Source organism: Poecile atricapillus, chromosome 1, assembly GCF_030490865.1.
Source record: "Poecile atricapillus isolate bPoeAtr1 chromosome 1, bPoeAtr1.hap1, whole genome shotgun sequence".
Classification (NCBI taxonomy): Eukaryota; Metazoa; Chordata; class Aves; order Passeriformes; family Paridae; genus Poecile; species Poecile atricapillus.
This window is the reverse complement of record NC_081249.1, coordinates 119139168-119163164: the sequence shown is the minus strand read 5'-3', so window position 1 is coordinate 119163164 and position 23997 is coordinate 119139168. Positions and strand designations below refer to the sequence as shown.

At 49.1% G+C, this 23997-nt stretch overlaps 2 protein-coding genes across 18 annotated transcripts in view; both read right to left on the bottom strand.

Moving 5' to 3' along the window:
* Nucleotides 1-8347, bottom strand: part of LOC131581264 (F-actin-monooxygenase MICAL2-like) — a 29688-nt gene extending 21341 nt beyond the window's left edge. Inside the window, exons 1-5 of the mRNA XM_058843380.1 lie at nt 8335-8347; nt 7285-7465; nt 4555-4739; nt 3492-3566; nt 455-552 (exon numbers count right to left, since the gene is read on the bottom strand). Coding sequence (XP_058699363.1) covers nt 455-552; nt 3492-3566; nt 4555-4739; nt 7285-7465; nt 8335-8347 — 552 coding nt within the window. The remainder of the gene's footprint in view (nt 1-454; nt 553-3491; nt 3567-4554; nt 4740-7284; nt 7466-8334) is intronic.
* Nucleotides 8348-17478: 9131 nt separating this feature from the next.
* MICAL2 (microtubule associated monooxygenase, calponin and LIM domain containing 2) overlaps nt 17479-23997 on the bottom strand; it is a 73670-nt gene continuing 67151 nt past the window's right edge. For 7 of the 17 annotated variants that reach the window (XM_058842719.1, XM_058842811.1, XM_058842763.1 and 4 more), the window contains 3 exons: nt 23419-23605; nt 22240-22328; nt 20849-21918 (listed from right to left, as the gene is read on the bottom strand). In XM_058842719.1, coding sequence (XP_058698702.1) covers nt 21532-21918; nt 22240-22328; nt 23419-23605 — 663 coding nt within the window. In that variant the 3' untranslated portion in view covers nt 20849-21531. Of the gene's footprint in view, nt 20558-20848; nt 21919-22239; nt 22329-23418; nt 23606-23997 lie in introns of those variants that run through there. The other 10 variants (XR_009277991.1, XR_009277995.1, XR_009277999.1 and 7 more) reach the window with 10 other exon arrangements.

Here is a 23997-nt window from a genome sequence, read left to right as displayed (position 1 = left end):
AGGGCATGGAGGATGTGGGCAGGTCCCACTGGCCCCAGGAGCCCAGGGACGTGCTGCCCTTTGCTCGGGGTGGTCAGCCAGGACTCCTCCTGAAGTGCTGCAGCCTTAAAAAACCTAAAAATACAAAACCCCAGGAAATTCCAGGGAAATCCCAGCTCCTGAAGGACACAGAAGCTGCTCCTGAGCAGTGGGAGGCGTGAAGCCCTTTTCCAGCCTAAAGTAATGTGATTGTATGACTGATGGTGCAACAGACCAGTGGCTAACTCCTCATGTGATCGGGGCCCGAGTCTCACAGATTTGGGAATGATGACACCAAATCCCAGTCCCTTCCCTACAGCACAGGTGTGACTCCAGCCTCGGTGCTTGCTGAGAGGAGCAGAGCTGTTGAGAAGAGCAGAGAGCAGCCCTGTCCTGCCCAGCCAGTGACACCCAGCTCTGCACAGCTCTCTGGTACCTGTGCTTGGCGGTGCTCCTCGGCAGCAGTGCCCTGGCAAACGGCTGAGCTCTCCTTCCCGTGGGGCCCAGGCTTCCTGCTTGACAGTAGGGGAAGGCCTGCAAAAAACACAGCTTTTACCTTCCCATTGCCACTGGCTTTGTCTTAAAGGCAGCCTGCAACTGAAGAGGAAGAGCAGAAGATTGAAGAGCCTCCTGGACGGAGTTAAACACGGAGAACTGCCCTACAGCATCAGGGCCTGGCTCACACACATGTGTGAGCGCTGTGCCAAACACATGCTGACATTTTCAGTGCTGGACCCAAACTGCTTCCACTTCTTGGCTGGGTGTAGCGAAGCAGCTTGTGAGTTCCAGGAAACTTTCTGGAAAACCACTCCTCTTTAGAGGGCCTTCAGGCCTCAGAAGCAGAGGCAGTCAAAACAACCTGTGGCTTTGGAACTTTGGGGAATTCCAAGAAATGAAGAAAATGGATGGCTTCTGAGGGTGCTGTCCATCAGAACAGGGAGAAAATGGGAAATGCATCCACCTGCAGGCAGCAAGGACAGAAGAAAGTCTCCTAAGCTAGAACAAGGCACTGTGAGGGCTCTCCTAGGATCAGGCAAGGGAATTAATTACTAAAGGAGGCAACTTGCACCTGGAGGGAGGCAGGAGAACTTTCCATTATTTGTGCCTGTGGGAATTTTACATAATAAATAATCTTGGGACAAATGAAAGTATCCCTGACCCAAGATATTATCGTGTCCAGCTACAACATGACAACTTTATTTACAGCTCAATTATTAACTCCCAAACCCAACCATTAGTTCTGAAATCCATGCAAACTTTGGTTCTTCTGCGTGGGGATGAAAAGGTGCATAAGGACAAAAGCAGCATTCCAGAGACAGAGAGGACAGCTCTTGCATGAGGACTTCAGCATCTGGCCTCATCTGTCACAGGGAAAACGATTTCATTCCCACCAAGATGCTGAACCTGTATTTTCAGCTTTGCTCTCAAAACAGGATTTAAAAAAAAAAAAGAAAAAAAAGAAAAAAAGAGTTCCCTAGGGCACTATCATGATCTGCCTGGCCCAAAATCCCAAGATAAATGAAGAGCACGGCGTTCCCTGTGGCCACGCGATGGGGATTAAAGGTTTTGAGAGGTAATATCCTGCTCTGAGCCTTTCAGCCAATATAGCCACGACACTGATTTCCTCTCCTTGGCTGCCTACCCTGTGCTGTTTATGAAACATATGTGTTTGGGGAAATACGTCTGAAAAGGAGACAGAGTTGTTCTTTTCCATGTGACTGATGATCATATGAATTCCTGTAATCAAATTGGATTAAATATAGAAACTATGACTTACAGTCTTCCTCCGGAGAGTAAAAAAAGCCTTTATGCTGCTCCCAGTGTATGCTGGCTGTGCTTTACACCTCATTTTAACAGCATACTTGAGGTTCAGGCAGACTCATGCAGCACATTGCTTCCCTCTCAAAGGCTTCTAGCTCCCTCTAGAGCCCTTGAGGCACACGGAAGATTTTAACAAAATTATGGAAAAATTAATTGGAAAACCATTAAGTAATGCCCTTGCTGAGAACAAGCTGAAAAACCAGTCAAAGCTGAGAGTGACACCCCCTCCAGTCTCCTCTGCTTTCCTCCCTAACAATCTTCTTACCCCATACACAAACCTGGGTCGAGAATCATTATTGACTGATCTCTTAAAAACTGAGACCAATTAAGGCAAGGCTTTAAATGCAAGCCTTTGGAGGAACCAAACTCTGGTGTCTGTGCCGATTCCCACGTGCTTTGCAGCACTCAGGAGGCAGAGCCGAGGCTGGCAGGGACACCAGCAGACTTTGGGGACACCCTGTTCCACCTTCTCATCCCTGGGGGGACACCCCACGCAGCCTGTGGGAGCATGGCAGAGCCTCATGGCTCAGGGAATGGCAGGGCTGCAGCCCTGTCCTGCCTGCCTGTGTGCCACAGCTGCTCTCCAGGGACAGAATTCACAGAGCTTGGTGCTCTCAGGCCCACGGAACAGCCCCAGGTGTGCTCTGCTGGGATTCACTGAGCTATCCCACACCTGGGGACTGTGCCTGGGGACTGACAGTGCTCTTGTGCACCTGGCTCGAAGGCAAGGTGATGCCAGGAAGAGGAAATGCATCTTATCTCATCGTTTGAGATACAAAAACTCATCCCACGGTGGGTACTCGCAGATGATCCCGAAGCTTTCTTGTGCACTCAGAGCAGGCAAGCTGAAATGCCTGTTTGAGCACTGGTCCCATGCGGGCTCCCAGGCACAGGCACAGCTCTAGAGGGGTTCTGGGATGGGGGAAGCTCCCCCAGCCCTTGCTGGGGCTGTGCTGAGACAGGAGGGTGAGCTGGTGCCAAGCAGCACTGAGCAAGTTTCCATGCACCACCAGGGTGGGGGTCCTGCCTGGGCACCCCAGCCCAGGAGAAAGGTTACAGGGGCTGTTGAAACACACTCTGTTTCAGAGGTGAACAGAGCACAGTCTCGGCCCAAATCACTGCCTTCCTCTGGCATTCCCACGGGGAAAGACGGGTCAGCCCACATCAAGGGAAGCTGCTAGAGGACAGGGAGCACTAACCAGCTCACCCCTTGGGATTGGCTTTCTCCCTTTCACTGAGCAGAAACATCACCTGGGGGTTGTTTCTAACAGAAAAGAGGGGACAGAGCACCTGTGGGAGTGTGTCCATAGCACCCCCAGGAACATTTCTACAGACCCAGTGTCCCACCCCATCAAAAGGGCAGAGACAAAATGTGCAGCTCTGGGACAGGAGTGTGTGTCCCATCTGCAGAATTAAAGTGGGCACCACTGCTGATGGGCACAGTTACACGGGGAACAGTCACACAGAAAGGGAGTTTGATCTTTTCAGGGTAGGAAAATGGAAAGAAACATTTCGGGTATTTTAGATCTCTGTTTTCTCAACTAGTGACTCAGAAATACAACAATTCTAAAGGAAAGGAGGGAAAGCAGACAACTAAAAGACAGGAAAAAAGCATGAATAGAAGATAAAATTGCTTCTCGGGCTCTACTCACTCGTTTGGATCTTTCTCCTCCAATTCTGATACTTATTTAACGCCGTGGACTGAAAACTGTTGGCTCTCTGGAGTGCTGAGCAGAAACAGAAGGGACACAGGGTCAGCTAATGCAGCAGAAGCCAGAGAGCAAGAGCAGAGCTGGGGAGAAAAGAAGAGTGGAGGAGCAAAATCCCAATTTCCCGGTGGCAGGGGTGAGCTCTCTGCAGCCGGGAGAGGGCAGCGCCCACCACGGGATGCAGCAGAATTTCTGCTTTTCCCCGGCAGGGAGCTCGGGAACATCTCACTCATCCCAAACCCACACACGGGGTGCTGGCAGGAAAACCACCTCAGCAGCCAGGGATGGGGGGCAGTGTGAAACTGGGGAAGGAAAAGGATAAAATCCTTCAGTGGCTACATGGAGCCACATGCTGCAGGGCACGTTTGGGGTCCTCTGCTGTCCTTTTGCCCTAAACAAAACAATGACTCCTTTATTCTAGAGTAGATTTAAATTGCTGTATAAAATCCCCTCTTTTCTGCTTGGATTAAAAATACATATATGGATGTGGGGGTGGTGGGAGATGGGAAGAAACGAATGCTGGTGGCCTTTTATTTTCTGCAGAACAATGTCTTTGGCTGTTTTTAGCACATCTCTCAGTTCTGACCAGCTCCAGGAAAGAGTTTCCTTCCATTTGAAGGCAGATTGTTCCCAAACGTCTCCCCACCTCCCTGCTAGCTGTATCCTTTCCTCCCTGTGCTTTCAGTGGCTACAGAACCCTTCAGCAGCCACCTGCAGAAACCCAAACTGCGGCAGGCAGAGCTCTCTGCTGGTTCCCAGCCTCACCCTTGGCTGGGCACTGCTGCAGGTACATTCTAGGGGTGGGAAAACATTCATCCCAGCCCTGCCAGCCAGGCCCAGCTCCCCCACGTCACCCTGCACCATGGAAATGGCACCAAAAAGGCAGAACCCCCCAAAAAGACAACCTGGCCCCACTGCAGGGAGCACCCTCCGCTCCAAAAGCCTCCCCCAGTCCTGCCTGCACCCCCGGGAGGAGCTGCTAGAGCAGGCCCAGGATGCTGCTTACCATCAGCGACTTTGGATGTTCTGGAGCTTTCCTTGGGCCGCTCGGGGCTCCTGATGAGCGGTGCCCAGCTCTGGATGGGCGCGGGGCCCAGCTCTGGATGGGCGCGGGGCTCCGGCGGTGAGGGCAGGCCTTCGCTCGGCTCCGAGCTGGAGGAGTCCCCGCTGAGGTCAGAGTCCAGCTCCGAGCTGCGGGGAAAAGGGCGAGCTGGGAGCGGGGCATGGCAGGGCTGCAGCAACACCAGCACTGCAGGGCTTTCAGAGGAAAAGGTGTCCTCATTTCCCCCTTTCCTCCCCATTGTGCCAGGACTGTGAGTGGTGCTGCCAGCCCTGCTCCCGTCAGGATCTGCAGAGGCTGGAATTGAGGCGCTGCTGTGAGGGGCCGGGGCTGAACCCCTCACACAGCCTGTGAGCAGGGACAGCTGAGGGGAACAGCACTGGCAGCGTGATGGGCCTGCAAACCACGCTCAAGGGTCAAAACTCCACACTTTGCACATTTTTCCCTGCAGATTTTTGAAAATAAGAGGAGAAGGAAGCCCACAGGAGAGGCCTGAGGACAGGCACGGGCCCAGCAAGCAAGGCTGAGTCCAGAAGCTGGAGAAAATTGTAGGCATAAGTTCAGAGAGAGAGGATTGAGTGGGGCACCTTCAGCAGCTACCTGAGCAGCCTTCAAACGTGCAAAAAGTGTCTGTGGGAGAGGAGGAAACAAACTCTCCTCGCTCCTAGGAGCTGCTGGGCCAGCCCAGGTAGCACTGACAGCACAGGGAGGCACCTGACCTGGTCACAGCAGCACATTTTGGCATCCCCTTGTGTAAATGCAGTTTAAAACACACCACACAGACACACACCTGTGGATGACGTGCACATCTGACCTTGCCTCAGGGCACAACAGCTGTTTGAGGTGATTATTTGCCCTTTCTCTAATAGCCAGGCCATTTCTTTCATCTCTGAAGCCCAGACTGTAGGGAGCAGACACCGTCAGCCCTTCTGATGTGACCACGCTCCCACTGCCATAAATTGTGCAGCAGGATCCCACTCATCTTCTTCTGAACACAAACAATACTGCTGACCTAATTCTTAGCTTTACTGTGATGATTCATGGCTGTGCCTCAAAAACAGGGGAGCTCACACCGTGCCCAGTCCTGCTGGCGTGGCAGGAGAACGCTGCTCCGTGTTTATCCAGCAGAAAGCAGCTTGGTTCTGGAAACCCAGGAGGAAGAAGAGGTAAAGGAGAGGCTGCAGGCTGAATAGACCCACACATTTGGGTAGCACCCACCAGTCCTGGCCCCCAGCTTCACCCAGACCAAAGCTGGGAGGCCAGGGCAGGCAGGACAGCAGGGAAGGGAGCACCTCTCCAGGTGCACTGCTCTCTCAGCAGAGAGTGGCCTTGAATTTCATGCTAAAACACACTTTCTAAGCTGGATTTCAAGCAGTGTCAACCATACAGATAGATATAGGCATATATACATTAAAATATAAATATATGAAGGCTTTGATAGCCGACACCCTGTGTGCATGGAGAGATACCACACTGAGATCGGGCGGAATGCCACACCAAAGAAAAAGAAAAAGCCCTGCCATTAACATTGATTGATATCTTTCTGTTTTAAAGAGCAGAACGTGTATTTTCCTTGGCCAGCAAGGAGGTAAGCGCTCTAGCACGAGGTTTCTCCTCTCATCTCTGCTGGAATAGGGATCACTACTCAAAGCTGTGCCACTGAGCTGGGTCGTTTTCCCAGTCCCAGCGAGGCCCCTGCAGCTCTCCCAGGGAAAGGAGCTGATCCCCCAGCTGATCAGGGGGATTAGCTGGCTCTCCTCGCTGCTGCAGGGGATGGGAGCAGCCCTGCAGGGCAGCTGGCAAACAGGTGGGAAACCCTTCCCTGTGCTCTCCATTTCCTCATGGACACATTCAGCCCTCCCTGTAAGAGCAGCCAGAGCTCACAGCACAAACCCCATTTCCAGCCACCTCGGGGACAGCGGAAAGTGGCGTTTCTCAGAGGCAGGCTGCTCTCCAGAAGCTGCACACAGCACCACAGGCAGGTGTGCAGAGAATCAGAACAGGAATCAGAATGAGCTTCCCTGCAGAGCAGCAGTGTTGGCAACACTTGGGGTTGCCTTTTTGTCTTTTTGTTTTTCACTCCCCCTCTTACTTTTTAGTTCTCAGTAAGGAAAAGTGCTTTACTCAGGGGATACCAATCTAATCTTTAGCTGGAATGAACTGCCACAGAACCCTGCCCAAAAGCAAATGTATTCTAATGAGAGTGCAGAAATTTGGCTTCCTCTGACAGCTCTCCAAGGTTCATCAAATTTCAGATTTCTCAGGGATGGGCTCTCCAAGCCCAGGGTGTGGAGCTGTAGGATGGGCCCAAGGTGGGAGGTGGCCACGTTACAGGCTGCACTTTTGCCACAACGCACCCACTGCCCAAATCCCTGTGCACCAAAACCTGTCTGTTCCCAGAGCCAAACCCAAGCTGATCACAGCAATGTTTATCCCTCTGGTTCAGGCCCCTGTGTGGGGTGGGAACGTTTGGAGATTTCCTGAGAAGTGATTCACGTGCCATCTGGGGATTTAAGGCTGTGGTCAAGTTACTCTGAGCACCTGTGGTGAGCTTTCTGTTCGTTTCTTACCCCCAGCAGCTGTACATACATCCAGTAGTACATTTGGTTATGATTCTCTTCAACATTGCAGAGAAAAGCACACTGCTGTTGCAGGTGTTCTGGTGTTGGGAGGTACCTGCTGGCATCGCTGGTGACCATGACTCTGACGGCGAGGAGGTTGTGCTCAGCCATCTCCTCCTCGGGGATGACCCTCACGATGGCCCACTCGGGGGACGGCGGTGGCAGCCAGCGCTCCAGCTCGCTGCTCTTCGCCTTCTTGGGGGAGCTGGGCTCGTCAGCCACGGGCAGGCAGCAGCCTGGGGAGGCACAAAGGTGACAGCAGGCTGTTAGGGGAGGGGGCAGTCCAGCGGGTGGCCCTGGGCCCAGGGCCCTGCGCTGTCCCCAGAGGCAAGGCGTGTGCACCGAGAGCCTGGCATGGCAAAAACACCCCTCCAGCCCAGCCCTGCCCTGCCAGGGCTCCTCAGCTGGGATCCAGAGAGAAGGAACCTTCAGGGGCAGCCTCAGCTCCTGCAGCTGCGGGTGCTGGCGCTGCCCGGCAGGATGGACATCAGCCTGGTGGCAGCAGCGCCAGCCACACCAGCAGGGATTTCTGGGCTCTTTCCCACCCCCTTGTGCACCTGCCCGTGTGGCAGGAGGCAGATGAAGCAACCTTGCTTGGGTGGCTGAACCTTCAGCCTCACACTGCAAGTTTAGCTCAGCTCAGGACAGCGGCAGTGAGCAAAATAAACACAGACCCTTCAGGCTATATTTGATTGCATACAGCAAACACAAACCCTGACTTGTGAAAAGCAGCAGCCTGCCAGCAGCTGAACAGTGCTATCCCTGAACTTCACATTCAGGCAGGGGCAATAAGAATAAAGCCATGTTTCCCTCGCTCACTCCAAGTGATTAAGACAGGAGATCATCTCTCCCTGTGAAATCCTGAATTTCTGAGCAACCTTTTCCATCCACAAGCTCCCACCCAAGCAGATACAAACATATCAGCTGTAAAGTTCCCTGGGGGGTGGTGCAGAAGGGACAAAGCTCCAGGAGAGTGGCTGTGCTTGGTTCACTGCCCATGTGTGGTGCTTTTACTGCATCCAGTTCAACATCAGTGCTTCTAAATTACACCTCTATAAGAGGGGGGAAATACCACACTTGGGACATGGCTTATTTTCTCACCTACTGCAGCAAACCATCTAGTTAACATCAATTAAACTCCTATTTAACTTGCAGTGCCTCCAGTTATTGCAGGAGTGCACTCACCCCATCCTTCTCCTTGCAAGAGTTTCCACCTATAACATGTAGGTCTTGGGCCCTACACCCAGCTCAACAGCACCACAGCAGCCACGGGGTTCTTGACTGCAGAGGTTTCATTTCCTCTGGGAGATGGGGACAAACTCATGCCTCTCTGACTTTTATGTCTGACTTCTAGTTTGGCCACCCACCCAAGGATGCTGTGGGCTCCAGCAGCTGAGTGGAAATCACTGTTTTGAGCCAATTTGTAAACCCCAAATCCTTCGACTCAACTTCCTCCTTAAAAGATGGAGCATTTTACATGAAAATCAGAGCAAGCAAACACAGTAACAGTTTGCCGGCTCTTTCCTTCAATTCTGTAGCCATGCTGGCAATAAACCCTGCCCAAGGTCACTCCAAGAGGCTGCTAAAGAAAGTCAGTTTTGCCATTCCAATGTTCCTTGTGTTAATTGTGTGTTCCTTCCCACCCCAGGCACTGTGCTTTCCCTGCCACGCTAACAGGAGAGAGGAGAAAACATGTTTATGACTAACAGACACACAGCTGGAGACCATCAAAACCCACAGACAGACAGACAGACAACCTACAGTGACTCCCAGCCCGGTTCCTGAACGAGAACACACTTCCAGTAACCACGTCCCTCTGCAATAGCTTGCTGCACATCATTTCCAACCATTAGGGACATGGAATGGTCAGAGCTGGTGAAGGACCTCAGGGTGCCATCCAGGACACCAGATGACAGCAATGATGGCACCATTACCTCTACAAAGAGGTAAATTTCAGTGCTTTTCTTTCTATTGCATTCTTCTATTTTTTTTTTTTTTTTTGTTGTTGTTGTTGTTGTTGTTGTTGTAAATTTCTTTCTGGCATCACAATCTCTCCCCTTCTTGAACTCTGCACCCAGGAGCTGACTGTCTCAGGAAGCTGTTACAGCAGTGAAGTTTTAACTTTCTGAACAAGTCAAGTTTCCATCCACAGCGATGCCAGCCAGGTTCAAGAGCAGCATCCTGCAGCAGCACCCCTGCCCATGGCACCAGTCCTCTGTGGGTCCCTTCCCACCCAAAGCACTCCAGGATTTGAAAGCAAACCCACTCCTTACTAACATATTTTATCAGTACTTGTAGTGTAGCTTATAAATTGAATAAATGATGTTGCAGTCAGCTCCACAAAAGCAGAGACTGGAGCACCTTGGTGTTTCAGTGCACGGGACACCCTCACGTGCACTTTAACCCTGGCTTACACATTCTGCAGGGCACGTGGAAGTTTCACACCAGAACCTCTGTCCCTCACCCCAGGACTGTGCCCTGGATAACAGGCTCAAAGGGAAAGCAGAGATGTCCCAGATGCCCCCATCATCGGGGCTATTTGTGGGCCCTGAGGATGTTACACCCCCCAGCCAGTCCCTCCCGAAAGCAGCGGAGTTTCCAGGCCGCGAGGACACGAGGAGCGAGCAAGGCAGTGGGGATGTGCTGCTGCCAGCCTCCCCTGAGCTCCTGGGGGACAGAGTGGCCAGTGCAGACACAGGCTGGACTGCAGGGGACGGGGTGCCCCTGGCCATCATCACCTGCTGGCCCAGGACAGTGTGAACACGGCCAGCGGGCCAGCGCCACGCGCACACCTCAGCAGGAAAAGGCTCCTTCTGACACCAACAAAGCTCTCAAAAAGACACCTGGGGCTTCTCTAAAGCTCCTCGTTTTGCACAGTTAGAGAAGAAGGGCTATGTGAACTAATTTCTGCTCAATCAGCCCACAGGCTGAGCCTTACCAAAGGTGAGGCACACGTAGATGTTAGGCTCAATTAGAAGCAGGTTGTTCAGAAAGTTCCAGCCCCGCAGCTCTCCCTGAATCCCAAACAGCCAGCACCAGCAAGGTCCTCAGTGGGACAGCAGCACAGCAAGGCTGGGCAGGAGGACCCTGCTCTTCCAGAATTCTGACTTCAGGGTGGAAACCAGGCTGCAAACCTCAGTGCCCCGATTCCCATCACAGTGCAGGCTGAGGCTGCCAGGACCTCAGAATGGCAGCAAAGGACCTCAGGCTGCTGCTGCTTGAGTCCTTTCCTCAGTCTGCGCCTGGCTCTTGAGCATCTCCAGTGAGGGACACCTCTCTGCTCCTCTGCACAGCCACTGCACAGTGAAGAAGCTCTTCCTCATGTGCAGGTGAACCTCCTGTGCCTCAGTTTCTGTCCATTGCCTCTTGTCCTAGTGCTCAGCACCACTGAGCAGAGCCTGGCTTTGCCCTCTTTCCACCCTCCCTTCAGGTACTGACAGACTTTGATGAGGTCCCCTCTTGTTCTCAAGGCCCAGATCTCTCAGAAGAGAGCACCCTAATCATTTCCTCCCCAGGACAGCAGATTTCCTATTAGAAGCCAAGAGACTGAGTCACAGGAACTGAGCCTGGTAACAAGTGACAGCTGCAGAGATGCCCATGCAGGATGGAAAAGGCACAGCCCCAATGCAGCCTGTGCCAGGTGTGCCATGCCACTGAGCCCTGCGTGGCAGCACGGATGTTCTCAGAGGAAACCCCAGTCCTCAGGGAGCAGTCCCCAAAACCAGCATTTGTGCAAGGTCTGGCTGCATTTCCATCCTCCTCACTGCACATTTCCTGCTCCCTGTGCCTCAGCACGCTGAAGCCTTCCAGCAGGAATTTGCCTGTCCCACAGCACTCCTTGGAGGGAGTCCCTGCTAATCCTCACCAAACACAGAGTTTACCCCTGGAAGAGGCTGGAGGAGCTGGTGTGGGAAGGGGTCAGCGCTGTGTCCCTGTCAGAGCACTGTGTCACACCAGCACACGCCAGCAGTGGGTGAAGTGGAGACTGCTGACAGCCAGCTGTGCCCTGGGTGGGTGCTGCAGCCCCCAAACCCTGCCTGTGCTGTGGGCTGTGCAGGGCTGAGGGCTCTGCTGGCCCGGGAGCTGTGGGTTCTGCAGCCAGCACAGCTTGGGCTGTTCCTGCTGCTCTGGCTCTGCACAGCTCCAGCTTGCTGACAGCAGCAAAGGAATTGATGTTTCCCATTCCTTCAGCTGTTACCTTCCTCCTTGCTCCACTGTCCCCCACACACGATGGTCCTTCTCATCCATAACCCTGCCCCAGTCTTTGACTGACTTGCATTTAGAGCAAAGAACATGGCTTTAGGATTTGTGGTGGTTTTTTTGCGTGTTGGTTTGGTTTTTAATTTTTTTTTATGCAAGCAGTGAAGCTTAGCTGCCTTCAGCTACTTACACACAGCAGCAACACAGCCAGCGATTTGAACAGAACAATCACGTATTCATCTAGCCTTCCCACTCAAACACAATGAAAAATGTGGATAAAAACAATTTCTCCTTTGTCCTAATTTCAAAACTCACCTCATCCTCCTCACATGGGCAGGGACTGTTTTCCTTACAGGGCCAAGATTTAGCTAAGCCCTGTGGTGACTGAGAAGTATTCCTAAGGCTTCAGTTTGCAGGGCTTGTACCTGGGTTGGCTCTCACCCAGAGACCAGGGCTGATCAAAATTCATTCCAACCCATGGGCTTGGCCAAAGAGCCCCTGCAGACCCCAAGGGCAGATAGAGACACAAACCCCTTTCCAGTAAAACATAGTTTTACCCTCTGTTAGGTGTCATGCCAAGTGTTTTAATTCAATGTTGTGCCAGCTCACCTTTGCATTTGAGACAGCAATGTCTGCACCAGGCCTCGAGTGAGTCAGAAATGCAGCAGGGAGGGACAGAGACATTATAAAAGCCCTTTTCCTCCATCTCTGTGGAGATGCTCTCCTGGCTGAGCCCTTCAGGAAGCTCACGGGCTCAAGGCATTGTCTTGCTAACCAGAAGCAGGCAGATTCTACTCACTCAAAGTTCAGTGCAGCCCTGATTCTCTCAAAGCCAGGCTTGTAAAATTCACATTGAGTGATAATCCATTATCTAAAAAGCATTTTTCATTTTTTTTTTTTAAATAATTTTTTTGTAATGGCAGCCTCAGTGTGGAAGCATTCCAGCATCTGGCAGGGCCTTCAGGCAGCATCCCTGTCCTGCAACAGCTCCAAAAACCAGCTGCAAAACCAGCACCGTGCCCAAGGCAGGAGCACAGCAGTGAAACATGAGGTCCCCACAGCAGGGAGAGCCAAAGCCATCCCAACCCCCAGAAATGGGAATGGAGAAATCTCCCGGGATGTGGGATCAGGGAGTCTGGGATCTCAAGAGGTTTTGCTAATCCTTTGGGTTGCCTTTCTTCCTCGGGTGCGAGGGCCCCAGCTGCCAGTGCAGCACAGCAGTGGAGAGACCCTTGCTGCCTGTTCCAGGCACGGATCCTGCCAGCCCTGAGCCCTGGCCATGAATCCGTGCTCTGGTGGTGGCTGTGGGCTTTGCTGCCCTGCTGGGAACACCCCAGTCCCCTAGAGTCCCTGGCAGGGTCGCCTTCAGAGAGGTGCCCAGGAGCACAAAGGAGCAGCCCTTTCCAAAGAGGCTCAGCTCCACCCAGGGCTCAGCACAGGCTCTGGCACCCTCTCTGATCACCATCTGCATGGGCTGCTCACTGCAGCATCTGAGTGCCAGGGCTGGACCCAGACACGAGCAGGAGATGCTGCTGGTGCCGAGTCCTGCCTCACAGGGCAGCCTGACTGCGGCCTGCTGCTGCTCCTGACTCATCTGCCAAGCCAAACCACACTGCTGCCACCTGGCATGGAGGTGACAAAGCCTTGGGAAGCCGCCAGCTTCGGGCAGAGCCAAGCTCCTGCTGGGGCAGCTGCAGCGGGCACGGCCCTTCCTCCCCACCTCGGGCACAGCACGTGCTGCCTACAGCAGCACAAATCCTGGGCTCTGCCCAAAACCCTTCCCTCCCCACCAGGAGCCCCTGCCAAGTGGCTCAGGCATGGCTGGCTCCGGGCAGCTGCCTCTGATCAGCTCCTCCTGATGCCTCAATGTTCAGCTTTCATATTTCTCAGATGCTGAGCTGCCCAGCTGTGGAGTTTTGAGCTTCATGTTCAGTGTCAGTGAGCTCTCTTCACACAGCAGGCACACAAAACAATTCCTTCTCCAGCTTGGTACCAAGGACAATCCTTACAAGTTTCAGGCCCAGAAGCAGAAACAACGCTGGGCTGGAGAGAGAAAACAAGGATGGGGCTCCATATTCCTTAATTAACTTCCTTAATTAATTCCTTAATTAATTAACTTCCATAACCTGAAGCTGTAATTGGACAATGAGCCCCGATATGCAGATGGACCGAAACTTATAAAAATGTGAGACCTTATGAGCAGTTGTGCATTTTGTGACCATTTTTGGTCCATCCTGGCTGCAGCCCAGGTTCCTTTACTGCCCAAGGTGTGTCCTTTGAGGCCTTTCAATAAATCCCTACTTTATCCTTAGCTCTGTCCAGCCTCTGCTCCAGGTCAGCCTTGTCAGGCATCACTCTCAGGAGTGGCTGCTGCTCCCCACGTGCCTGGTCCAGCATGGACAAAGGTCAAAGACGTTCCACTGAAAAGCCCCTCCAGGGAAGCACAGGAAACACCTCCAGCTTGGTTAGACCTTGGTGTTGCTGAAATACAGGGCTCAGCAGCCCACACGAGTGAAAGCCAAGCTCAGACCTGCCAGAGCTTCAGCTGCATCCTGCAGCCTGAGCTCAAAGCACACAGGGAGCACTGCCTGTGCACAGCTGGGAACCGAAGGCATCCCACTCAGGTATTCCACATATCTGCCTTAGCAGCCTCTCAGGCTTCCAGCAGCATTCCCAAACTGATGTCCTGTCCCAGCTTCAACTTTCCATCTCACCTCAGATAGCACCAGGCAGGTTCTTGCCCTTGGAAAAGGATTCCTACAAAAGGTACGATGGCTGATACTTCACAGATTTCAGTTCTTGCCAAATCTCCCCTTCTTTTTCCTCACTCTCGCTTCACGCCTCTAACAGAAGCAACTCCCACTTTGTCGTGGCTAAGCCATGGCAGAGAGCAAAGGGAACTGCTGCTCCCATTTCCCCTGGGGTGGCACTGAGCTTCCTGGGGCCCTGCCTGCTCCCCAGCAGCCCTGCCCGCTTTCCTGCTCTCTTCTCCATCCCTGGGGCAGGGATGAGCCCCCTCCTCCCGTCCCCCTGCCAGGAGACCATCTCCTCCCCTCTCCTGTGAGCCCAGGCCAGCTCCTACACGAGTTCTGCAGCAGCAAAACACTTTGCCCAAGTCTCCATAGCTTGCTTTGTAAGCAAACCCTTCTGAATTCTGGCACAGAATATAACCAGGCAATTTGAAGCTCTCAAAGCCAGAGAACCCCGTGATTTGTTTAATGCATCTGAGGGGACAGTGCACATTTATATGCTAATAGAAGCTGAACAAAAATTAACAGAGACAAAGGAGAAAAAAAAGAACCTTGGAGGAAACCTATTAGATATACTGAGTATGTGTCTGCAGGAAAAACTGATCCTCAAACAAAACCTGCTATGATAGCACAGTACTTCTATCATTGTAGAGTAACTATATATTTAATCAGAGCAATCTGTGTTCGTCTGGTATATTAAGGCATGTATTAATTATGAATTTGGAATGCAGCACCAACACTTTCAGTTTCCAGTGTCTGTCAAAATAGTATTTTTGGACACAGATTCAAGGCACCAAAAACCTTAAAACAAAGACATGAATGAACGAATACCTGCAGAACAAATGCTGAAAGGGCAAATCCAATACTATAGCAACACAGAAATGTCATAATTTCACATTTCAAGAAAACATTTCAGAAATTCCATCCATTTCAAACAAGTTTGGAGCCCACCACCTGATGAGATGAAAACCTCCCTTCTTTTTTTGTGAGCACGGTTCATGAAGAAAAGAGTTCATGAAGAGACTTTGGGGAAATATTTACATGACCGATATGTATGCTTGCATCAGACATTAATACATAATGCCTTCTCATCTTCAGTGACATGATCTTTCAGGCAAAAAATAAATCAAGTTATCTGCAAACATGTCATGTCTTCGAAAACATAAACACTAGTGCAGAACACAGTGCATTTCAAAACTCAATGTTTTGATTGGAATGTGAGGAATGAGTGAGCCAGGAGTGAATTAAAGCCAATTACAGTAACTAACTGCCACAATGCTGTGGAAAAATGCAGATCATAGTCTTTGCTTGAGGTTGGAAGTCACACAGAAGCAACTTTCACTGGCATTTTACAGCTGTAGCAATTTAGAAGGAACTCAGAGGAACAGAAATTACTCTTCTTGGTAGAGTTAATGAAAGGCTGGTGTTTGAGCAATTTTAAGAAGTTTTGTCTGTATTCTTCTATTCAAATCAAATATGTTTAGAACCTGCAAGACCTTTTTAATTTTAAAGGCTTAGCATAATTATAATAAAAGTGGGTTACCTTTAGTGAATGCTGACATGTTTGATTTTCACTAACCTAGGCAGTTAATGCTGCCTGGCTTTGAGAATGAAAGGTGAGCCTGGCTTTACAAAAAAAGAAATTTAATCAAGAAAACAGGCACATCTCTGTACTTATTTTCAATCCAAAAGGCCCCTGTGGCAACAGACAAGTTCAGAACCCGTTTGAAGCAGCGTGAAGAGGAGGAAAGACAGAGCAGCTCCTGAGCTTGCCAGTATCACCTGTGATCCACACTGACCTTAACCCAGCAGGCTCCCCCTCTGCAGCACTACCAGCTGCAAAACAGGGAGCACGGGCTTTTATTGTGGGGTAACTTCGACCAAGAGGGAGGGAACCAACACCAACGTCCTCCTGTCATGCTGATCATATGCTCTGTTTGATTTCTGACCCAGACACCGCGTCCTGCCTCGTCCATGGGCTGTCTGCTGCAGGGTAAATCCCTCTGCTGACAGGACTGGCTACGGCTGTGACTGCCTGGGCCTTCTGCATCTCTGGGAGAAATAAATCCAGACTCTAACACTACCCCAGTTCCAAGTTATTGTACTGAGATTTTAGCAGGAAAGAGTGAGACTTTATGAGAACAGCATGAACATCTGATGCTTCTCAACGCTTCAGTGCCAAACAAGTCATCACCTTCTGCAGGCAAAAAACCTCTTCTGATGTTTCCCTTCCACTGCCTCTGCCTAAAACTGTGAACTGAGCAAAGAGTAAATCCAGTTTTACCCGAGTTGCTGTGTCTGTTACAATTAAGTGCCAAGTATTGTCCTCAGTGGTATTTGTTGCCCCATGTTTTCATAGTGGGTATCTCTCCCTCTTGGACAGCAAACATTTACTGTGCCTGATGGCTTTTCCTTTGGCAGGGAAGATGGAATAGTTCATTGAGAATAACATTTGTTCTTCTTTGGCCATGTTGTCTTTAGCAACAATTAAAAAAAAAATCATTTCTGTCGTTCAAACAGCTCCTGTGAGGCTCAGTTTTAATTCTTTTTTAAAAAAAATCACACAATCTCTCCATTAAACTCTTGGGACTTTTCTTTCTGGGATTTGTTTTCTTCTCAAAATGCAAAGGAAGAGGTTATAGCTTAAGAATTGCAGAGTAAGCAAAAGAAAGAAAATGAAGGGAAGGAAGACTTGGGAAAGCTCTATTGGAGAACCTGTTGTTTAAAAAGAATTCCATCACCAGTTTAAAATATTAAACTTTTTTAAATAATTAAATAAAACAAGGCAATTTGTTTTAATTGAATTAACAGGCAGTGGGTCACCAGGGGCTGCAGCTTCCAGGGGTCCAGAAGGTACTGGGAGTAGCACAGGGAAAGATTTATCCTGGGTTATTACCTGCTTCTCCTGAGCACAACAAAAAATCCAAACACATCAACTCATTCCCTCTATAGCACAGTGAACAGGTGAAGTACCAGTGCAAGGAAAGGCAGCAGAGGCCAGGGAGGAGGACAATGCTGTCTGTAGAAGCCCCATGCCCACCAACACCGGCTCCTCATCCCCAGGGAGGGTAAATCCCAGCACCAGTCACCCTGGAACTCCTCAGGGACCTTGATGTGCATCCCCTGCACCAGGGACACACATGCAGTGACAGCAGCACAGTGCCCCTCGGGCTCAGGCCACCAGCAGGGGAACACCACAGCATCCACCACAAGAGGAAGGTGCAAAACCAGCATAAAGTCACTACAAAGTCTCTGTACCCAGGAAACTTTTATAAAAGGAAGAGATGAAACAAGGAGACTTATAAAGAACTACATTTATTTTTGTTTACAGCAGATATCATAAATAAAGCTAAAACAATTTTCATCGTGTGCAAAATACAGAATTTCCATGTGAAAATTTAAATACAGAGTTAAAAACTATTTAATAAAAATATTCAGCTAAGATTATGAAGTAAAATGAAGACAGAAGATTTAGGAGGAGAAGGACAGAATCCTCACTGGGCAGGAAGAGCAAGGAAGACTCTGCAACAGAGAGTAAAAAACACAGCAGTAGGAAGTGGTTTGAAATGGCAGACCTTTATGTCAGGACCTTCATATTAAAGCATGCTGAGCTTTGTAATAACACAATGCCACCCTGAAATCCACTGGGAGCCTCACCCCGGTGCAGGAAGGGACGTTTGAAAGACAGAGATTCTGTGTGGGCACAGCGTGGGGACTGTCAGAGCCATCGAGCCGTTCCAGGAGTGCCACACAAATAAATAAACACAAGTGGCTGAGCCATGCAAACAGAGCAGCAAGGCAAGGAGCACGGGGCTCTGCTGCCCTCCACGTTCCTGCCTGAGCTGTGTGAAATGGGACAGACGGCAGAGGAGGCTTGGCCCCTCCTAGAACTGCTCCTAGGATGAATTCCCCAAGGCCCTTCCCTGTGAGAGGGATCCTCAGCTGGCCTATGAGCACACCAGCCAGACCCTGAGTGCACTTCTGCTCATCCTGAGCTCTTGCTGGGATCCATTTCCCCTTCTAGACTGTCACAGTGATGGCAGCAATGGGAATGTGTAAAACATGCACACAAAACACTGGTGGGAGCTGCTCCTGGGGAGGGCTGGCAGTGCTCAGCAGTGAGAGGAACCTGGTCACCAGTGCCACACACAGCAGGTGATAAAGGCACCCAACCAGAGCCCCCGGAGCTGGGGCACTGACAGCTCAGCATGAGAACCACGGGCACCTCTGGGGCTGCCTGCACTGGCACTTGGAGGGAAGAGCAGAATTTGCATGGCTTTGGCTGATTTTCTGCAGAAACCCTTCAGACACCTTTCCAGGAGGAAGGCAGGGAGGAGCTCAGCCACTGCTGGCTCACAGACTGGGGGAGCTCGATGCAGACAGCTGTCCTGCTAACCAGAGAATCTGCTGGGCCATCACCCCTCACCTCACTGAAAAGCTTTCCTTCCCTCCTTTGAAAGAAATACACCTTTAACGAGTTCTTTCCAGAGACCCTTGGCTTGCCTAACTTACCTTAAAGGCACAGGGAAGCGCACATGCACAGAGAGAGAGAAAAACATTCCGTACAAAGAGCACAGACATCACCTTTTCTAGAACTGTGAATTCAGCAACAGGTTAAATAATCATGCCAAAGCTCCATTAATATACCAGACACACAGATTGCTCCAACAGTTAAAAAACAACCCCCAAAACACACAATGAAATGCTGTCAAACAACAAGGGTTAGTCACGTAATTTTGGAACTGGAAAAAAAAATAAATCACCTGAGAGCAGAAAGACTTCAGCCAGTGAGCGGGTGCAGCACCGGAATGTTGAATTGGACTAAAAGCAATGAGGGAGGTTGGCAGAGAAGACAGCAGGGAAGAAAACACAGAACTTCACTTGGTTATGTAGGAAAGCATCAGGAAGATCACACTGGTACAAAGAATAACTGGCCAAAATGAGACTGCCTTTTTTTTTCATTCAATTATCAATGAGGACAAGCAGGTATGAGTATTACTAGCAGAACAGTAAGGCAAGGAAATAAAATAAAATCTACCAATTGGATACCAATAAAATAACCCTCCCAACAGAATCACCTGCAAAATCCCAATGGAAAATGCATGGTAATTAAGATTCCTCAAGAAAACATTTTCATTATGCAAGTTCCTGAATTTTGTTGTGGAAATGTAGGGATTTATGCCCCATTATACAAATCCATATAAAACCAATTACCATATTTTAATTTTTATTTTTTTTTTAATCTTATTTTTACAATTTCTACTAGTAAGATTCATTTAGTTTAAGTTCATCGACCAGAGATTTCCAAGTTTTTTACTACATCACCATTTTCTCTACATTTACCATTATGCTCACTCTGCCGTAGGAAACAGCAGGAGAAAACTTTAGTTAGAAGTGTTCCCCAAGACTCTCCTACTCACAAAATCTGAAACCAAAATTGATGGCAGCCCAAATTTGGAAACTTGACCACTCAGAAGTTGGCTGTGTTGCACTGCAGACTGTCTCCTTTTTAGGGTGAAACAGTTACTGTCATTAGAAAATAATTCAAAATAATACAGTGTTTCCAAGTGGGGTTTTTTTAAATGCTGTAAGAAGGGTACAGATACATGACATATATACAGATGGCCACCATGGAACTGGAATTATTGCTGTGTGCACTCAATCTTGCAGCAAAGTTTGGCTGAATACGTGGTTGAGCATTAATGGCAAGTTAGGAATGCTACCTTACATCTAGAAATTTTCTTCAAGCACTTTTTCAAGTTCTGTGCAGAGAAAATAATAAATTTTCCCCAAAATACATAACCACTCTAAAATGTGAAAAGCTCATCCTCATAGTTTAAAGAAAGTCAAACTAGCTAGAAGAAAGATCCAGTTTGTCATTTATTTTAAACAGCAGAAACATTTCCTTTTCACACCTAAGAGGCAAAACAATTCAAATAATCTTTTTCCCACATTATATTAAAACAAAAACCAAAAGAACAAAGCCCAAGAGCTGCCATCCCACAGGCAGCAGCAATCATTTGAGAGCACTGGCAGGTGATCTCGATTTTGGTGCTAACTGAACACAACAGTATTTCCTATTGTTTATGCCACATCCTTCTGGCTCCAAAGAAATGCTTTTCATTTTAGGCTACACATATTGCCATGTCTAAGGATTTACCTACTTCCTGGTAAACTTCTGAACATAAATAAGTGCTTGGAAGGCAGGGAGCATGCTTACCTGGCTGGCTAGCTAGGCTGAAAGCAATGAGCACTGGGATGTCACTGTGTCCTTGCTGTTGAACAGATTAAGGTACACCTTGCTGAGGGACACCCAGAAGAAATTAAATTTACTCATCTGCTGCTCCAGATAATAGAATTTCACCTTTCTGCCACCCGCTGCACACGTTGAAATGAATTACCCAAGTAAGAAGTTATGGCCTAAGAATACATTTATAGGCTTCTAATGTTTGTTCTAAACCTGTATTTTAAAAAAAATTCCAAAAGCTTCTGGGAGCAGTGCCTGCCCAGAGGCACAACAGGAGCGACCTCAGTTACAGAGGAGTGCTCCACAAATCGATATTCCTCATATCTGCCACCAGATGAGGAAGCCTTGACTTGAGGAGTGTCTGGTCTACTTCTTTCTACAAGTTCCTTTGACTTAAAATTTCAATCAAGCCTTCACTCAACTACCATTTGTTCTTCAAATTTATTGAAAAACTTCAAATAAATTAGTAGAACAGAATACCCACTATCAACAAAAGGTACCCATCATACATAAAGCAATGTAAAAAGCATGGCTAGGAGCAATGTGAATTATGTACATGATTTTTTTGAAACATTCATGCGAGTTATAAACCTCATAACCCAGAGCAAACATAAAAGCAAAAAAAAATTTAAAAAAAAAGCTATGTGCCATACTCAGGTTTCAAAACCTAGTCATTTGTCAGAAATATTCCTGAAAGAACACACATTCTTTCTTGGTCTAACTGAAAAAATAAAAAAAAACAAAGCTGGGGAGAGTAGGCAGGGAGAAAAATGGTTTCAAAATGTACCATCCTCTCCAATGGTCTGGTCACAAAAATTGGGGGGTGGGGAATAATCTAGAAAATATCCTTCATCTGACTCCATGTTCTGGAAATGTGTTTGGACACTGTCCTTCATGCTCTAACATACAGTACATTTTATGTTGAAAATTTTGATTGTACCTCGCTTCCATCAGCAGGAATCCACCATCCAACGAAGTCACACGTGAAATTGCACAAGAAACCAATACAAACCCCTCCAAAACTAAAAACCCCCCTGGAGAAAACAGCCAGGCTGCTAATTTTGAAAACCTGAAAGGCACAACCGAGCAAGACAGGCAGGAGGATTCAGAGCCTAGAGAATCTTTTCAGCCACTCGAGCACGCTCTCGAGGGACAGCTCTGCTTCCCGGTACATGTGAGCCAGCACCTCTAGGAGAGCGCAGAGCAGTGGCACCCCCAGGCTCAGCAGTTCGTACAGGTAGGTATAGTTATAGGCATTGTCCCTGAAATGGAGCTGGGTAGCGTGCAGGACACCATGCATCCAGTCAGCCAGGCGCCTGGGAATGTCAAGCAGATCCCTGGTCACCCGCAGGGGCCAGCTTAGCGCGCCCCGTAAGAAGGAAGTCAGGATACCTGGGGACCTGTCCTCTGGGCTGCTAGCAGTGGACAAAGTGCTTTCTGTGCTGATCTCTGTGGGCCTGGCTTCCACCTTCTTCCACGTGTCTATCGCCTCCTTGGGATAAACATTAAAAACAGAAGGGTTAAACACGCTGTGACGTACGGCACGCCGGATTCTGCCGCTGCCTCCAGGCTCTGTGCACATCCTCATTCCCAGCTGCTCCTAAGATCAACTTCACTTTGTGCACAGAAAAGCTGAATTCCCCTGAGAACCAGACAACCTCACAGAGCCAGCAGGTTTCTATTTGAGCACTGATTTTACTGCACATGAGGTAGGAAACACACACACACACACACACACACACACACACACAGGAGCGCTGCACCCCAGATAAAGCTGCCTCAGCATTGCATTAGCAATAAAATCACTCCGTACCTGCCCATGGATCTGGATTGTTGCCCTTCTCTTTCTGTGTTTCGTACTGATTTTGCAGTGTGTAAAATGAGGTTTACAGTAAAATTTACCTGCAAGAGGGAAAAATCAGTTATAGGATATGTTATCTACACATATATACACACATATCTACACATATATGGACTGAAAAATCACTGTTGCATCTATTAAAAAAAACCAAAACCAGGATCATGAATGGTTGGGCAGCAGAAGAATGGGAAGCCTGGCACTGACTCTGATTAACAGCTCTGAATAGGTTTCTTTTACAGATTTGCAGCTCAGTAACACAAGGTCATTTATCTACCTCTCAGGTATAAGATTAATAAACAGCAAAAAAAACCAGCATCCCATAAATACGAAGTCACAAGCCAACACAAGACATCAAGCAGGGGAAAAAAAAAAAGGTCAAATAATCAGCTCAAAAATACATCTTTTCAGATTCTCCACACTGAAAAAGAACCACTTTGACCTTGAATGTTTAACCCTTTTGCAGAGGAAGATCAGGTTAATACTCTGATCTACTCAAATACTTTGGGAGGAGGAAAGGAAATTCATTTCACTTTGACAACTCCTTTCCAAACTAGAAAAAGAAAAAAAAAAGAAGGCAAATCCCAGGATTTAGGTGGGATGAAGCACCCAAGATCTGAACCTCTTGTTCTACAGCAGCCTGGAATAAATCACACTGTGCTGGGCCAGTCCTACTGCTTTCAACTGCTGGCCATACCATCTTAAAAGAAATAACCCACGTTCCCTGCATCCATGTAAATCTGCCACTATTACGGCTTGTCCTTATAGAGCACATTATTTAATGGCCAGTTTCAAATGGAGATAAGAATAACTCTGTATTATTGGAGAAACCTCATCCCTTCCCTCCCCCTCCCCGCCCTTACTTTGACCTGAGACTGGACTAAGTGTGTTTTGGTCACTCAACTTATTTTCCACTGTGGATTTCTTCATTTAAAGCTCAGGTCTGTCATAACTCAACTCTTTTGCAAGCCCAGGACTGCAAGCACAAGGACTGAAAGATCAGCAGGGACACGAACAGCACGCTTGGCAAACCTCCTCCTGACCGTGCTACCGGGCCAGCTCCTCCTCCCCAGCTCCACTGAAAGCACCAGTACTCAGGCATTTCCAAATACTCCTCAACAGCTCCTACATTACCTTCTTCAACATCAAAGGCATAAATTCCTAAGCGGAGTGTTGTGGAACATATTTCACACTTGAAGCACTCCCTGTGGAAGAAGTGGCCTTCTGCACTCAGCCGCTCCATCACATAGACCCGCTTCTTGCAGAAATAGCAGATGTCACTCCCCCCGATGGACTTGGGGAATTCCTTCCGCAGAGAACCCTGTTCAAAGATAGAAACAGAACACAAAGCTGTGGCTCCACACCCAGATAGGAATCCTCATGAAGGGGGCAGCTGCTTCAGCTGCTTGAAGCGTCACACAGCACCCTCCAAGCAAAACTCCAGCAAGCAACAGTCAGCCTTTTTATGACTCATTACTGCAGTTCTGTAGGTTCATGCAGCAATGAATAAATCAGACATCACAAGGACTTTAGAGAGGTGACTTTGATGCTGCACTTGCACCCAGTTTCCCTCTGGGAGTTCAGCAATATTTTGATTACTCAGGTCCGAGAGCCACATCATCCCCGAGTGCTCCCTCGTCACCCTGCACCGCCCTGCCTCGGGGACTCGTGTCTCTCTCAGGAGGTGAAGGCAGCCCTCACCAGCCTCAAACA